Raw genomic sequence first — 18143 nt, forward strand, 5'->3', positions numbered from 1 at the left:
AGCTGCCTCCCTGCTGTGTCCATGTCCCCCATCCACTGCAACATGGTGTGCAGAGTGTGCTGCTCAAGACTATCTGTGTCCCCTGGCTTGCAGAGCAGAACATGCAAGCAGCATTGTCAGCTGTTCAATGATCGGGCATTCTTCCTGTGTGGCGATTGCTGTGTCTCATATCTATGGTGCAATCTAGTGGTATCTTTAGACACAGCTGTTTGATCCTTGGGGCACATCTGGCTAGGGTGAGGGGGGCTGACTTGTACTGAGGGCACATCTAGCTACTGTGGAGGGGGCTATCTTGGGGAGGGGCTTATACGTGAGTCAATCACTTTCTCCTGGTTTCTGAGGGGAAAGTGGTACCTTGGCTTATACGTGGGTAGGCTTATATGCGAGTATAGACGGTATAATGTATGTGCTGTAAATGCATTTGCTCAGAACCTGTCCTGTGCCGTGTTGTCAGTTTGTCTTCCGCATCTTTTCAATTAGCTGCATACACGCTGCCGGCATTGCGCATGTGTGACATCATGCGCCGACATGCTATGTGTCGGCAGCATGTTTGCGGCTAATAGAAGAGCGGCGGAAGACAGATGGGCACCGCGACACAGGACAGGTAATGTATAAATGCACATTACAGCACATGTACATTACATACATGCATACATAGATCCTGAGCTGTGTAATCCTCTCCTCTCCTCTGCCTGCAATCACCCAGTGCTCACAAAACAGAGTGATGTGGCTACCACCAAGGTACAAAAACCACAGTCAGGCTATTACTTAATTGCACAGGGAGGTACACTTTTTAACCTTCTGGGGACCGCGTGTAGTAAATCCTATGGCGCACTTCTGGCTGTCTAAGCCTGATGTGGCGTAGGATTTACGCCACCTGCCATTTCCGCTTTGTACGCGATTGTGCGCTCCCGAGAGGGGAGATTAAGCTGTCATATGACAGCTGACATCTCCCCTCAGTGATCAGGAGCCATCGCCATTGGCTCCTGATCACTTGGATCTCCGCGATCGCTGGCCAATCGTTGTGATCACTATTTGGGGGGAACAAGAGGACGGGGACTCGCCTTCCTTACGTTCCCCCGGCGATCATCACTCCCCTCCGCTCTGGCCGGCTTTCCCGCTCACTTTGCGTTAAGTGTCGGGTCCCGGCTTGATGACGGCAGTGCCAGCGGGGATGCCGGCCAGAGCGGAGGGGGCTAGGGCTGCTCATCGATGAAGCCTGGGAGGTGATTAAAGGCTGCTGGCATTTCGGGGGACACCTGGCCACACTGGGGACACCATGCCTAGCTAACAATACTGGGGATCTGAGTGCCTGCCCCCCTCCCCCCCCAAAGCACCGCCCCTCCCCCGCATGTAAAATGGCCTGGTCTTTAATGGGGTTAGGCAGCCGGTCCCCAGAAGGTTAATAAAACCACATAATATAAATTAAAACAAAAACTCACATTGAGGGTCCATGCACACTGGACCCTGTTGCATGAAATCGCAAATAAGGTATTGCACTTAATACCAAGGCAAAGTGCACTTTAAAACCACTGCCACTATTGGCAAATCAGGAAAGATTGCCCGCTCTCCTCTTACGATCTAAGGTTTCAATACCACTAAGGGGGGGTAGGGGGGGGGGGGTCTTAGGGTTAGGCACAACCAGTGAGAGGTTAGGATTAGGCATCGGTTGTGGAGGATTTTGTGTGAGATTAGGGATAGGTTTAGCCATAGTAAAATATCTGTAAACATTACCGATATTTTACTATCAGAATCCAGCAGTAGAACATAGCTAATTTTAGCGATATTCTTCTAGCAGCAATCCCTGCACCCTTTTTTTCCATGTTCCAGCGGTTCTGGAGGTGTGTTTCGCTTCTAAGGGTACAATGGTTAATTTGCATATATTCAGCAGTGTTGCTCTGGGAGACATCTCAAGCTCACTCCAACCTGAATTATCGCAAATTCTTTCTGTTTTAGGAAAGCAAACTTTTGTTTTTCTTAACATCTTAGTAAGGGGGCTTTTAGGACCATTGTAGTCCCTTACACACTCCAATGAGTTCTGGGTCACCATGAGCTGGCTGGTTAGTCTGTCCCTTTTTTTCCAGGTGCCTTTTTTTTTCATGTATGAGTCCAGAGAACCTGTTCCAAATTGTGCTAAGCCTTTCCCCATCACTGCCTCCCACTTATGTGTGAGATGTGTCAGGAGGGCTTATCTCCAAGCAATGTATGGACTCCTAATAACACTGCTAATCACCATCTGTATTTTCAGGCTAAATGTTTATCTGTTAAATCATTCTATCAGACACTTTTATGAGCTTTCTCACTCCAGTGACTCCAGTGACTCTCCAGCAGTTAGCCCACTCTTCATTCCTCTCCAGCAGTTAGCCCACTCTTCATTCCTTATCAGCCTGTCATTCCTGTCTGTTTGTTTTTATGACCCTGTGCAGTCCACACAGCCCTGTGCATTGTAGATTTTTATGACTTTTTGAACATCTGTGAGTTGGTTCCCTTTTATCTTCTGGAAGTACTGATATGTTAGGGAGTGTCAATAGGCCCAAAAGCATCAGTTCTGCAGACTAGTAAAGGGCCCATACACTGGTTGATTTCAGCCATCGATCGATTCTATGGAATCGGATAGATCGGAAATCGATTCTATCAAATCTATCGATCGATTTGCGGCCGATTTTGGCCCATAGAGTTGCATTGGATGTAATGGTCCAATAATGCATTTCGATCGATTTCCAATATATTCCCAATAGATTTCCTTCTGAAATCTATTGGAAATCTGTTCCTGGTGTGTGGCACACATCAGATAGATTCCTGTCAGACTTGACAGCCATATGACAGAAATCTGATGGTCGAATCTGCTGTCTATCAGTGTATGGCTACCTTAAGGCTCAGGGGCGCCTCTAGGCATAGGCAGTACAGGCCATCGCCTGGAGTGCCATTGGTCCTGGGGGGCGCCATGTTGCAGAATTAAGCCCCACCCCCAAATTAAGCCACACCCCTGTGGCTGTTCTATTACTTGCTTCTGCTGAATCTACTTAGCGTAAGTTGCAGGCAGCTGACACCTCTGTGCCTTGTGCATCCTTCTTTCCTCCTTTGTGCCATCTCTGCCTCCTTCTGTGCCCTTTGTGCCTCCTTATGTCCCCTTTGCCTTTATTGGTCCCCTTGTGCTACCTCTGCCCCTCTGTTCCTCCTTCAGTCCCACTCTGCCTCCTTCTGTCCTCCTGTGCCTCCTTCTGTATCCCTTTGTGCCTCCTTCAGTCTCCATGTGCCTCTTCAGTCCCCATGTGCCACCTCTGTCCCCTGCATCTTCCTCTGTCCCCATGTGCCTCCTTTTGTCCCCATGTGCCTCCTTTTGTCCCCATGTGCCTCCTTTTGTCCCCATGTGCCTCCTTTTGTCCCCATGTGCCTCCTTTTGTCCCCATGTGCCTCCTTTTGTCCCCATGTGCCTCCTTTTGTCCCCATGTGCCTCCTTTTGTCCCCATGTGCCTCCTTTTGTCCCCATGTGCCTCCTTTTGTCCCCATGTGCCTCCTTTTGTCCCCATGTGCCTCCTTTTGTCCCCATGTGCCTCCTTTAGTCCCCCTGTGACTCCTTCTGTCCCCCTTTGTGCCTCCTTCTGACCCATTGTAGAGGGTGCCAGGCCGACCAGGCATGTGTGCTGTGCAGGGAGGACCGCGGTCAACCCCCGCCAGATGTTGTGTCCCCAGATGGTGAACAGGCCTGCGGCGTCAAATAGACTCCGCATCAGTTTACTGGCCCACAGCCCGTAAGCTCACTTCTGCAGCCTTACATTACGTGTATTTTCTGGTGAAACACTGCCCGCATTGCGAATTTTCTGATGAAACGCTGCCGCATTATAATTATTTTCATGGAAGGGCACCATGGGGGTGGGGGGGGGGGGGGGTGCCACAGATTTTCTCGCCTGGAGTGACAACATGGCTAGAGACGCCCCTGTTAAGGCTGCACAGTGGTTAGCATTCTAGCCTTGCAGCGCTGGGTCCCTGGTTAGCATCCCTGCCTGGGCACTATCTGCACAGAGTTTGTAAGTTCTCCCCATGTCTGTCTGGGTTTCTTCCAGGCATGTTTTTGAGATGCTGGAGGAAATCGGGGTGCCCGGGGAAACCCACAAACACACACGGGGAGAACATACAAACTCCGTGCAGATGTTGCCCTGGCTGGGATGTGAACCGGGGACCCAGCGCTGCAAGGCGAGAGTGCTATCCACTATCCTGAACAGGGAGGGGTCTGTAGCAGCCTCTCCTTCCATTTATGTTTCCGCTCTCTGTTATCCTGCAGCTCCCCTCCCCATGGAACACATCGAGAAAATGGCCGCTCTCTGCATGCAGGATGTGGAAGAGGATGATGATGAGGATCTGGAAGATGATGAAGATCTGATGGTGAGATGAGAGCTGTACGGTGCTAGAATGTGGGGTCACAGTGCCGGCTGTCCTGTACACAGTGCTAGAATGTGGGGCTCCTGTGCACAGTGCTAGAATGTGAGGCCAACAGAAATTTACGGCTAGATTCAGGAAGACAAATAGCATGCCTTATCAGAGTAGCATTGCGAGTGCTACGAACTTATGCCTGCTAATTGGCAATGACGAGAGCTCCTCTCGTCCTGCCCTGACCCTCTGCGGGTCCAATCACTTTAAAGGACATTATCCCCGCACTTTGATTGGCCTAAGGCCTAATAAGGCATCTTAACTCTGATAAGGCATGCTATTTGTCTAGTGAATCAAGCCCTTAATGTGTACAACCCTTTCAACTTTTTTGTTGTCTGAGAAATGAGCTGTTTTTGTTTTTGGCTTTGGGTGTGCAAAGGATTAATAGGAATCTGCACTGACCACTTTATCAGCTCTCACTGTAGTTGAGCCGAAATATCCTCATTCTTATTGTGACTGATAAATCACTGTAGTGAATAATAAAGAATGATGGCGTTCTGTCACAGGCAGAGCTGGATGACGTATTGGCAGAAGATGACATAAAAGAGGAGCCTCGGATGACATCAGCCCCGGCACAGGTACATCTATCCTCTGTCACAGTAGATTTATAGCTTGTAGAAATAATATACAGGGGGAATGTATGGAAGAGGTTGTTGAGACGTTTTTAAGCAACTTGGCATTATGGGAAAAGTTTTGATTAAATCGGATCCGAGATGTAAAACTAACTATAACTAGTACCTTGTCTATATATCTTTTCTCAAGTTTAGATAGTTTACACAACAAATCTGGCTGCAATCAGCTTCAACAGTTTATGATTATTTATTCCTGTGACACAATGACAGCAGCCATGTTTTGTTTGTCACATTACACACAGGCAAGCTGATAGCATCTCCAGCCCTCAGCCTGTGACAAATTCAGTCCCCTCTCCTCCTCCCTCCTCCCCTCTGCCTCTGAAATCTCTGGCTAGTAACCTCCTCCTGCCCAGACTGAGCTCCCATAAGCCCTTGCTACAGTGCCAAGGCACAAAAGGTGCTGTAAAGTATTTGGCTTGAGGAATGCCCTATAAACTAAATGAAAGGAACACAATTATGCAATGAGTAAAAGTTTATCTCAGATCCACTTTAAAGTGGAAATCTGGTGTAAAAATAATGAACAGGCAACAGAACAAAGTGGCAGGAAAAAATGTCTAAAAACTGCCATAAAATCCGGTTTTGCTAGTTAACCCCGCCCCATTTGTGAAAAACCGCCATGGCAGTCTTTTGCCTCTGTATGGGTTGCTAAGAGATTGTGTCATCTGTGGGTGGGAGGAGCCTCATAGTGTGGCCTGAGGGGTACTCTGCTTCTACCTGTGCCACTGAGCCAGCCTATCACAGAGAGTAGTGCAGTGCCAGCCACAGATGCTGAATTCCAGGGCTGCCTCAGTGCTTTTCTGCTAAGCTGAGAGGCATATGGACAGTTGCCTGGCAATCCTGGTTATACACTACCTCTGGCACATTTAGCCACAGACCCTGAACAAGCATGCAGCAGATCAGATGTCCCTGACTGAAATCTGACTGGATTAGCTGCATGCTTGTTTCAGGTGTGTGATCGAGATACTACTGCAGCCAAGAGATTGGCAGGATGCCAGGCAAGTGGTATTGTTGAAAAGGAAATAAATATGGCAGCTTTCATGTCCGTCTCACTTCAGATGTCCTTTTCTGACATAGTTAGCCAATTGGTGCTTTGGGTAAAAGTCATGGTAAGCGCCATTCTGGATCTTTTTCACTTTGGAATTTACACAGGAGGTTCACTATAAACTATACATGAGGAGATCTGAAAAAAAGGTTTCACTCACCTGATGTTTCTTCCAGCCCCCAGATGTCTGTTAGGTCCCGCGGTGCAGTTCTGCTCTGTGCCAGGCCTCTGCTCTCCCCTCCATAAGATCGGAACCCGTGGCTGGGTCGGGCTTTTTTGCATGGGCCCGCCGCACGCTTCTAGTGATCGCGCTTCTGTTGCCGGGTAATCTCTCTGCGCGCATCTCGTGATTGTACTCCATCGCCAGGAGTTCTTTGTGAGCGCAGAAGATCTCGACGCAGCTGCGGGAGTGGCTGCATCATGGGAAACACTTGTAGGGACCGCGTGTAGTGAATCCTATGCCACACCTGCCATTTCCGCTCCCGATGCGATCGTGCGCACCCAAGAGGGGGGATTAAAGGGAACCAGAGACGTTGGGAGGAAAGCTTTTATACATACCTGGGGCTTCCTCCAGCCCCATAAGCCTGGATCGATCCCACGCCGCTGTCCTCCGCTTCCTCTGTCCGCCGATACTGGGTCCCGTCATTTCCGCCAGTCGGCGGGCAGACGCGACCAATATTCCGCATGAACAGGGGCTCCCTCCATATCCTTACGCGTGCGCCTGCATACTACGCAGGCGCATGCGTAAGGATATGGAGGGAGCCCCTGTTCATGCAGAAAATTGCCCGCGTCCACCGGAAGTGACGGGACCCGGTACCGGCGATGCAGTAAGGGCGGAGGACGGCGGCGTGGGAGCGATCCAGGCTTATGGGGCTGGAGGAAGCCCCAGGTATGTATAAAAGCTATTGGCTCCTGATCACCGGATCACTACGATCGCCGGATCACTATTGGCAGCGGCGGTCTGAGGGGAAGAAGAGGACAGGGACTCGCTTTCCTAACGTTCCCCCCCCCCCCCCCCGGCAATCATCGCTCCCCTCCGCTCTGGCCGGCATCTCTGCTCGCTCCGCCTTAAGTGTCGGTCCCAGCTGGATGACATCATCAAGCCGCAACCTGGAACTTAGCGGCAGTGTGAGCGGGGATGCCGGGCAGAGCGGAGGGGGCTAGAGAGCTGCTCATCGCTGGAGCCTGGGAGGTGAGTAAAGGCTGCTTGCTATGCTGGGGACACCTGGCTGTACTGGGGACACCATGTCTAGCTAACAATACTGGGGATCCGGAGGCCTCCATATGGGTGGGTGGAGGAGGGGGCTTTACGGAGCAGTTTCCCGTAAATGCCTTTTTCACCCCCCAGGTCCACACAGTTTATGAACCTTCCTTAGGTGGAGGTTCATTTAGAAAAGATTTTATAAATAGTAATCCGTTCCCTTTAAGAGGGCAAATTTTATATTAGGAATAGGGAAAGCCAACAAACTACATTCAGATTGTTTCTGGTTATATTTCACCCTAGAGCTGTGAGGCATAAGTACTAAACGCAGTGGGCTGCTTTTTGAAGCAGACCTGAACTCAGAACGTCCTCTCTGCTCTGAAATATAAGCAGCAGCATAATAATCTTTTAAAGAAAAACATATCTTTGATACAGCTGATACAACTCCTGCAAGAAATCTGTAATGTATCTACTTCCTGCTTTCTTGGAATAAAACAGTTTGCGTACAAAATAGCTTCTCTGCCGAGGCAGCCAGCTGACACAGCCGAGAGATCAAATTATGTTTGTGATTAGTCACAGATGAGGGGGAATTAGATAGGCAAAACTCTAAATATATACAGGGTGCATTTCTTTCTGTTTTTCTTCTGTCTTGTGCAAGAGTTCAGGTCTATTTTAATGGCTTAGTATATAAATATATATTTTTCTCTTTCAGCCATCCCGAACCTCAGCAGGAGGGGGTATTGAGGGCACTTTGTCAGACCGTCTAGCCATGTACAAGGAAGCTCTGGCCAATGCCAAGCAGGCGGGGGAAGGAACCAAAGTGAGAAGATATGACCGAGGGGTGAAGGTACTGTCTATCCTAACTTGGCTCCACTTTGCCCCCAGCTGGCCATATTTGAGTACACATTGCTGCAGTCCCTCTCAATATAAGACCCACTGAGGGGGATTTTTGCAACGCTTGACATTGGATCCCTGTGAGGGCGGTCCCACTCGCAGCGTTGCAATCACGGATCTATAGCAAATGGCTCCTTGCTGCATTTTGGATGCGATCGTGGAGCGATTGCAACAGTGGCTATGATTGCTCTGGGAATCGCGGTCAAAATAGCAAAGCTCCACTCGAAATGCATTTTCTATACCGCCGCATGCAGTTTATGCTGAAACAGGACAGTATTAGTGAAGAGGTGAGCACTGGGGATGATCAGTGATATTCAAATATTTCATGCAGGATTATGTCAATTTGTATGCAAATTTATTCAGCTTAAAAATGGACCAATCAAGTCCCACCCAGGATTAACTACTTAAAAACCACTTCATGCCAATTGGGGCGGCAACCCCAGGACCACCTAACGACGATCGGCATGCAATCCTGTGGCTCGTGTTTTTCAGGAGATCGCACGTGCTCATGTGCGCACATCTCCCGCTTGAAATACGGAGCTCCTCTCCGCCATCAGTCTCCCAGCGGTGATCGCCGATAGGGACTGTTAGACGGCGAAACCGCCGTCTATTTATACCATACAGCGCTGCAATCTAAGGCAGCGCAGTACTGGGGACAAACCATGTGACACGGCTGTCCCCTCTGGAGGCCCAGGAAGTGATCGTCTCTCATAGGCTGATATCTATGATCACTGTGATTGGCTGGCGGAGGGTGGGTAAATACATAAATAAAGGGAAAATGCCATTATTTATTATAAATATATATAAACACAGCTGTGATCAGAGCCCACAACAGAAAGCTCTGTTGGCGGGGCAGAAAAGCAGAAAAGGGGGGGGGGGGGGAATCACTTGTGTGCTGAGTTGTGCAGCCCTGCAGAGAGCCCTTAAAGCTGCAGTGGCCTTAATTGTAAAAAAAATAGCCTGGTCACTAGGGGGGGGTTTAAGACCGTGGTCCTTAAAGAGAATCTGTAACGTCAAAACGTCCCCTGGGGGTACTCACCTTGGGTGGGGGGAAGCCTCCGGATCCTAATGAGGCTTCCACGCCGTCCTCCGTCCCTCAGGGGTCTCGCTGCAGCCCTCCGTGCAAGATGACGTCAATATTTACCTTCCGCGCTCCTGCGCAGGGCGCTCTGACGGCTGTCGGCTCCGAAGTAGGCGGAAATACCCGATCGCCGTCGGGTCTGCTCTACTGCGCAGGTTTCCGGCGCCTGCGCAGTAGAGCGGACCCGACTGAGATCGGGTATTTCCGTCTACTTCGGAGCCGAAAGCAGCCACAGCGCCCCCGCTGGAGCCAGCAAAGGTAAATATTGAATTTACAGTCGGGTCTGTCGCCGGCTGTTAGGAGGGCTGCAGCGAGACCCTGTGGGACAGAGGACGGCGTGGGAAGCCTCATTAGGATCCGGAGGCTTCCCCCACCCGAGGTGAGTACCCCCCAGGGGATGTTTTTGATGTTACAGAGTCTCTTTAAGTGGTTAAATTGATAAATACATTTACATGCGTGAACTCGGAAATATTTGCATCTCACTGACACATCCCTACTGAGGCCCGCCTGTGGACGGCCTTTGGCACCAATGGGCCATTACTTAAGTTTTTTTTTTCGATCTGTAGGAAGCCTGAAGAGTTGGAAGAAATTGCTTGATTTGGCATTATTATTTATTGTATTTATAAAGCGCAAAACATATTACGCAGCGCTGCCACAATAGATAAATGGGTTAACATACAAGGTAGGGACATACAGGAAACTCACAACAAAACAGATCGTGCAAATGATTTGATAAGAGTACAGAGTCATAGGTCAAAATAAAGACTGTTCTAGTCCACAAGAGGGGTGATTGTCAGTAAGATTGCATAATCAAGCTGGAAACACTAAGGGAGAGGGCCCTGCCAGAGGCTTACAATGTAAAGGGTGGGGTTGTCCATAAACTTATGAATTATGGTTGATCATTTTGTATTATTATTATTTAGTATTTATATAGCCCTTACATCTTCTGCAGCGCTTTACAGAGTAATATTGTCTTGTCTTGTTGATAAAGTGGTGTTGGCGCTCCTTGTAGATTGCAACCTCCAATATTTACAAAGTCCAGCTATCACAGTCCCAGTTCTAATCGGTGGATCGCTATACAGGTGGGGATAGCAATTCCCCTATATTAACTATAGTTTAAATGTCTGTACAGCGCTCTCTCCTCTTAGTGATCCCACCATCAACCTTCTGTATGCAGTTCCACTGTTAATAAATGTCTCTGGTACAATTAAACACTCTCACCAATGTTGAAAGGCTGATTTTGTCATAGATCAGCTAAACTCTTGTAAAGGGAGACCTCCTTTCCTTTGCTCCTCCTTCCAAACTCTCACTGCTGGATCACTTGTACCTCAGAAAAACATGACATAACATAGCGTAAACCTGTATTAGGATGTTCAAATTTTCCACACACATGCAAAAGTGAGTGCACCCCTACAACGGTGAGTGATCCCCATTGTGTGTGTCCGTGCTGCACCATCCCAATACAATGAGAGAAATTCCTGCTCACCAGATATATATGCTGACCTATTGGACCAGCAAAAGATCGCATAGATGTCACAAATCTGGGTATTCCTCCGGCAGACCTCCAAATAATGCCAGTAACTTGCTTCCACATTTCCTCAGAGAGAAAAGATTACACGGCACATAGTGTGAACCTGTCACAACACTAGATCTATCCCAGTGCTCATATACACAAGTGTTCCCCACTGTGGGCACCCTGCACCCTATGTCTCCGTGTTGGACTTCCACCAAATGTGCAAATAACCAATATAGCCGCTCACCAGATACTTTGCTGATCTCACAGAGCCCAGCTATCAGCGCTTTGCGGTAACACAGGATGAAGGAATCTTGCCAGCAGCGTTAGTTTATACCTATAGGACTAATACACAGCTCCCATAGCAGAATACTGTTTTATTCTTCAGTAAAATATATTAAAATCACACTCACATTCTATAAAATTGGTATGCGCATAAATAAAAAACCTCCAGGACGTCCTCAACGCCGCTCTCTCACAGTCTTCCTGTCTGCCGCTTGAGGCCACGCCCTACCAGTTTCGTCATGACTCATCAGGAGGTTGATGGTGGGATCACTAAGAGGAGAGAGCGCTGTACAGACATTTAAACTATAATATTGTCTTGTCGCTAACTGTCCCTTAGAGGAGATCACAGTGTTATCCCTACTATAGTATTTTGTCCATTGGAGCCTAGGGCCAGTTTAAGGGGAAGCCAATTAACTTATCTGTATTTTTGGGGGATGTGGGAGGGAACTGGAGTGGCCGGAAGAAACCCACACAGACACGGGGAGAACATACAAACTCCATGCAGATAGTGCCTTGGCTGGGAATTATACCGGGAACCCAGCACTGCAAGGCAAGAGTGCTATCTACTACGCCACCATGCCCCCATAAACCATCAATATTTATCTAACTGTCACTTCCCTGGGTTTCCACATTGCAACACATGATCAGTTGAGGTTTCAGCAGGAATGCGATTTAACATTGATCACACCAGTGCCGCTGTTAAGCTAAATACTCACTACCTGATGGAGGAAGATGGATCCAGCAACGTCACCCTGACAACCGCGATCCATCTTCTGGCCAGCAGGGACACGTCACATCACACAACAGACGTGGAAGGAAGTCGAGAGATCGCGGTACTTTGCACAGAGTCGTCGGGGTGCGTCGCCGCGGTGCGATAAACGTTCATGTGATTGCACTCCTGTACCCAGGTATCGGCTACTGATTGGAGGAAGATCAATGGTTGGTTACAGTTCCTCTTTGAATCACAACAAACAGACAAGTGCCAAGAATAGGACACACTTGTGTGTACAACTCTCTTCATTCTGTCTTGTAGACTTTGGAGGACTTGCTGCGTACCGCCAAGAAGGGTGGATCTGTGTCGCCTGAAGACATCCCTCCCCCTGTGGCTGTGGGAAAGAGTGGCAGTTCCCCTGCACCCTCGCCCAATGCTGTCACCACACCAGATGCCCCTGTGAAACCCATCCCTCCATCCAATGGCATTCCTCCACAAGCACCATCCAGCGCGATTCCTCCTCCTGTATCATCCAGAGCTCCGCCTCCAGTACCTGCCAAACCTCAGAGTCTCCCAAAGCCAGTTATCATGGCAACACCTGCAATGTCATCAGCGCCAGTGATCTCATCAGCACCAGCCACTCCCAGTCCAGGTAGGCGAAACAGTAATTGTGTTTATCTAAAGGAGCATACTGTGTGCATGAATTCCTTGGGGTGTTAAAGTTACTTCCAATATTCCAAAAACATACTACTATGGTATTTGGCAGCTTGTTCTGGGTTTATGGCTAAGACCTACATACAAAGAAGGGGGAGCTATGCTCATTCTGTGTAGGGACCATGAGGTTGAAGGAAGAGGCAGGTGCTGAAGGGAGTGGTCCGTTTACATACAAACAGTCATTAACCCGCTGCACTCACTCCACTCGCAGCAAGCTGGAGTGCTAGCAGCATTGAAAACAACTAGGTTGCATAATTATGCGGCTGCAGAAAGGGTACATCCGCTTCCAAAATGGATTGCATGCAATAGCATTGTGTACCAGACCCTTTCACAAGCGATGAGATTTCCCTTATGGAAAGGGACCCTACACTACCCACACCAGTCAGCAAGCAAGCTAACACTTCATGCTCATAACCTGGGATTCACAATGCGGCACTGTCAGGTTTAACCGTTCTAGGGAACACACGCATGCACATAAACCAGGCTAAGATATCCCCGGAGCAACAAACTGCACTACTACTATGGCTAAGAGTATTAGAGGCAGAGGATTGACAGGATGGCCAGGCAACTGTTATTGTTTAAAAGGAAATAAATATGGCAGCCTCCATATCCCTAACATTTTGGGTGTATTTTAAAACTAAATTGTTTTCCTGCCATCTTCTCCAGGATCTCCTCCCCAGTCATGACATGGAATAGCAAACCAGTTATCAGTTTTCAGATGTGCATTATGTTTGCTCTAATGTGCAAGCTCAGGTGTACATCTTCCAGCTTGCTTCCATCGTTCATTGGCTGAATGGAGTGACTGCGTCAGCTATACAAGCCAATCAGGTGACAGTTGTTCCCTGGATAATTTAAGTTGAGAGAATAATAAATGTTTATGGGCAACAGAAACGCTTTTCTCCTGAATTCTACATACCGTATTTTTCGGACCATAAGACGCACCCAAGTTTAGAGGACAAAAATTAGGAAAAAAAATATACTAAACCTGGTGCGTCCATGGTGCAGGGTCATCTTGTGGACTTTTTACCCCCACACTTTTTCTATCTAAGCTACATTAGCCCCTGCTGCCCTACAAGTTACCCTATACTAACACCTGCTGCTCTACAGAAACCACCCTATAGTAACCCCTGATGTTCTCTAGCTACACTAGCAACACTATAGTAACCCCTGCTGCCCCCCAGCTACAGTAACTACCCTATACTAACCCCTGCTGCTCTCCACCCACATTAACTACCCTAAACTAGCCCCTGCTGCCCTCCAGCTACAGAAACCACCCTATAGTAACCCCTGCTGCCCTCCAGCTACACTAGTGACCCTATAGTAACCCCTGCTGCCCTCCAGCTACAGTAACTACTCTATAGTAACCCCTGCTGCTCTCCAGCTACACTAGTGACCCTATAGTAACCCCTGCTGCTCTCCAGCTACACTAATGACCCTATAGTAACTCCTGCCCTCCAGCTACACTAGTGACCCTATAGTAACTCCTGCTGCCCTCCAGCTACACTAGTGACCCTATAGTAACCCCTGCTGCCCTCCAGCTACAGTAACTACTCTATACCAACCCCTTCTGCTCTCCAGCTACACTAGCGACCCTATAGTAACCTCTGCTGCCCTCCAGCTACAGTAACTACTCTATACTAACCGCTGTTGCCCGCCTACCACATTAACTAGCCCCTGCTGCCCTCCAGCTACACTGAACTACCCTACACTAACCCCTGCTGCCCTCCAGCTACCCTGACTAACAACTGCAGAAGGAGATCTCACCTGATCCAGCTGGCGCCCTTCAAGTTAGTCTACTTCTCCATCTCCTTCTCTGAGCCTCCCAGTCGCTGCAACTGAGTCCCTCTCCTCTCTCCATCAGGACCTGCTGCTCCGTCATGCTGGAGGTGTGTGGACGCCGATCGGGGACACAGGAGTCAGATCGCCGGCAACTGACTGTGCCCGCTCGGTAACATGGTCACATGCTGGGGTGTATAGCCAATGGCGGCAGGATGGGGCACATCTTGAAGAGCTCTGCTCTTCTGCTTGAACGCTGCACAGCCCTATCGGAGGGGGGAAGGGAGGGCACGGGTAAGATCGCGATGGGAACTGAACTGTGCCCACTCGGTAACATGGGCGGCGGGGTGCATCTTCGAGAGCTCTACTCTTCACCTGGAATGCTGGACAGCCCGGCACACAGGTCACTACACTGGGCAGAACTCCCGATCCCCCGCCGCGGCTTGTCACAGAGAAGCAGGCGGCATGTGATTAGGATGCGTCGGGAGATAGCACCCCTGCTTCCGTGCACACATGCTGAGGCAGATTAGTGACACGGCAGACACCAGTCACACCATGTGGTCAAGCTGCAGCACGCACTCCCAGTCCGCAGCAGCAGAACGAGATCACAAGCTGATGATGGAGGAGACAGAAGAAATCAACCGCATCTAATCACGCAGCGGCTGGATAGGTAATGGCTGCGAACACACATTCAGACTCACATTTACCTTCACATTCGGACCATAAGACGCACTGACTTTCTCTCCCCTCTTTTGGGGAGAAAAAGTGCGTCTTATGTGGTCCGAAAAATACGGTACTACATACTGTTGTCTCATCTGAGCTGTGTTTGTAATTACAGTGGCTGATGGGCACAAAGCCCAGATACTGGAACGCCAGAGGCAATACAAACTGGCGGCACTGAAGAGCAAACAGGAAGGAGATGCAGAACTCGCCAGCAAATATTATCGAATTGCAAGGTAATTGCCAGAACTACTAGCCAGATGATTAACCCCCCTGGCGGTATTATTCTTTCCGGATTTTAGGGTCTCAAAGCTGGGCAACTTTTTTTTTTTGCAGGCTTTAAGACCCTAAAACTAGGAAACAATCATACTGCTCGAGGAGCCTGCAATAGCCCCTGCATTTACTCACCTCCCTGGGACCCAGCACTGGCAGTTCTCCCTCCATCCTCTGGGTGGCGCTGTAAACCTGTAGTGAGATCGCCAGCTGACAAACGGCGATCTCACCGGGGCGATGCAGTGCCTCCGTAGACAGGAAAGACAATGGCTGCTAGTGTCTGGATCCAGAGGGGGTGAGTTAAAATGCCAGCTGCGCACTATATGCCCCTGCACAAGCCTCCCTGTGCCTACCATGAGTCACGCTTGGTATTACTGCTCCTGGATGCTTTTTTCCACCCGAGTCTGACTCATGGATACCGCCAGGGAGGTTAAAGGGGGCACTATGGCGAAAAATTGTAAATTTAAAATATGTGCAAACATATACAAATAAGAAGTATGTTTTTTTTTTTCCAGTAAAATGAGCCATAATTACTTTTCTCCTATGTTGCTGGTCACTTACAGTAGATAGTAGAAATATGACAGAAGCGACAGGTTTTGGACTAGTCCATCTCTTCATAGGAGATTCTCAGGGATTTATTTATTTTCAAATGCACTTAGTGAATGTCAGTTGCTCTGTCCAACTGCCAAAAAACTGTGTAGTCGAGAGCAGGAAAGCCGGCCAGCATCATTGTTTAAATCCTTTTTAGTGAATATCTTTATAAAGAGCTAGTAAACCAAGCCTGTTTCAAAGCGGGCTCTAGGTCTTTTTCCGGCGGCCACAGCCGCCAGTGCGCATGCACACGCACGCCACCGCCGAGCGCACGCCCGACGCAGGCGCGCACCCGCCCACCTTGCTCGTCCTCCCAGCTCCCTGGTCCCAGCTGTCCGTTACTGCGGCACATGCGTAGTACCAAAAAACCTGGGACACGGACGCTGCAAACTGCTGGACACAGCGACACTTCAGTTTTATTGTATAGGATAAAAGCCTTGCTGAGAATCCCCTATGAAGAGATGGACTAGCCCAAAAGCTGTCACTTCTGGCAGGTTTCTACTACTTACTGTAAGTGACAGCAACATGGGAGGAAAAGTACATTATGACTCATTTTACTCAGGAAGAAATGCACTTCTTATTTGTGTCTGTTTGCACGTCTTTTAAATTTTACAATTTTCGCAATAGTGCCCCTTTAAAGAGAAACTTAAATCATCCTATTCAATGCCAAGCAGCTGCAGCTAAAGCAAATAACATTTTGGGATGCATTAGAAGAAGGGAAATAACTTAGGATAACAATATACTGCCTGTTTAGCTCTCTTGTAAGGCCACATATGGGAATTAAGTTCTGGGCACCGCATTACAGGAGGGACATTGCAGTTGTTTTAGAGCAGGTGCAGAGGCAAGCCACAAAATGGATCATTTCCAGCTTATCCGTTTCACGTGCATAGATGAGATGCCAACGTCTTATTGGTGTTAATGTGCCATTGAGCAATCACAACTGAAACCTGTGGGGGCATCATTAGTGTTTCAGGATTGCTTGTCCACTCCTCCCAAATATGGGTGAATTTCACACGCATTGAGTTGTTTGGAGACCGCCGTGTGAGGCTCTCCTAGGCTTGTGTTTGCACCCCTCATCTGTGTCAGTGGCCCCCTAGGCCATTGCTGTTGCGCTGAGGGCCACATTTATCAAAGCATTACCAACAGTGTTTTCTTCTTAAACAGTTTCTAACTAGCAGGGGGGAACAGTTCTGCATGATAATAAGAAAATTCTTAATTCACGCGGTTTAGCATGAATTTCTAGAGCTGCGCCTACAGATAAGAAAAGTGCAAATCCATCCCTAAACTGATGCAGATTAAGAAGTGCTTAATAGTCAGTTCTACATCGTGCAGCAGTGCAGGCTAGGCATGATTTGTGAAGGACTTCTCCCCCATGCTGAATTCCTCCTCAGAGCTTGCCAGTAATCAATACAGGAGATGTATTGGTTACCTCAGCAACAGCTATTTCCCTCACACACTGCACTGTCTGAGAAACCTTCCTAACTCCTCCTATTCCTAACAGTTTAAGAAGGAAACTGCACTATTTAGTGATTTCATAAGATGTCTGAGACAGTTCTGCACAGATTTCTAAAAACCTACCAATATTTTCTCAGACACTCTTGATAAATGTCCCCCTCATTGTCCTCTTGCAGTCTCTGGACCCCATGGTGTCTGCGCTGGACTCAGGACAGTCCGTGGATCTGAAAGGCCTCCCTCCTCCAATTGGTGAGAAAACAAATCTCAAAAATAGGAGATGATTTTATTAGCTGTCTGGTGCTTCTTTCAAAGTTTTTTTTTTTTTTTTTTTTTTTTTTTTTTTTTAACATTTTTTTTTAAACTGGATATGAGTAGTGAGATGCTAATGTTCCCAAGCCACGTGTGCAAATTAAAAAGGCAATCAGCTTAGTCTATCTCGAGGTGAGAGTGATATAGAGGCTGCCATAATTATTTATTTTTAAGCAATACCATTTGCCTGCAGTCCTGCTGATCCTCTGCCTCTAATAATACTTTCAGCCATAGCCCCTGAACAAGCATGCAGCAGATCAGGTGTTTCTGATGTTATTGTCAGATCTGATGAGATGAGATGCATGCTTGTTTCTGGTGTGATTCAGACACTACTGCAGCCAAATAGATCAGCAGGGGCTGCTAGGCAACTGGTATTGTTAAAAAGGAAACCAACAGGGCAGCCTCCATATTCCTCTCACCTTGGGTTCACTTTAAGGCTGGGGTTCCCATTACACTAGATACACAATAGTGTTGCTCACAGTGTACCCTGAGGGGATACGCTATGCCTGCCACGGAT

The 18143-nt window shown here is 48.4% G+C and overlaps 1 protein-coding gene across 1 annotated transcript in view; it reads left to right on the plus strand.

Moving 5' to 3' along the window:
• CC2D1A (coiled-coil and C2 domain containing 1A) overlaps positions 1 to 18143 on the plus strand; it is a 56378-nt gene that overhangs the window by 4801 nt on the left and 33434 nt on the right. Inside the window, exons 3-8 of the mRNA XM_068273483.1 lie at positions 4283 to 4383; positions 4935 to 5006; positions 8016 to 8150; positions 12110 to 12440; positions 15117 to 15229; positions 17494 to 17566. Of these exons, the coding sequence (XP_068129584.1) occupies positions 4283 to 4383; positions 4935 to 5006; positions 8016 to 8150; positions 12110 to 12440; positions 15117 to 15229; positions 17494 to 17566 (825 nt within the window). The remainder of the gene's footprint in view (positions 1 to 4282; positions 4384 to 4934; positions 5007 to 8015; positions 8151 to 12109; positions 12441 to 15116; positions 15230 to 17493; positions 17567 to 18143) is intronic.

Source organism: Hyperolius riggenbachi, chromosome 3 (assembly GCF_040937935.1).
Source record: "Hyperolius riggenbachi isolate aHypRig1 chromosome 3, aHypRig1.pri, whole genome shotgun sequence".
In the NCBI taxonomy this organism is placed as follows: domain Eukaryota; kingdom Metazoa; phylum Chordata; class Amphibia; order Anura; family Hyperoliidae; genus Hyperolius; species Hyperolius riggenbachi.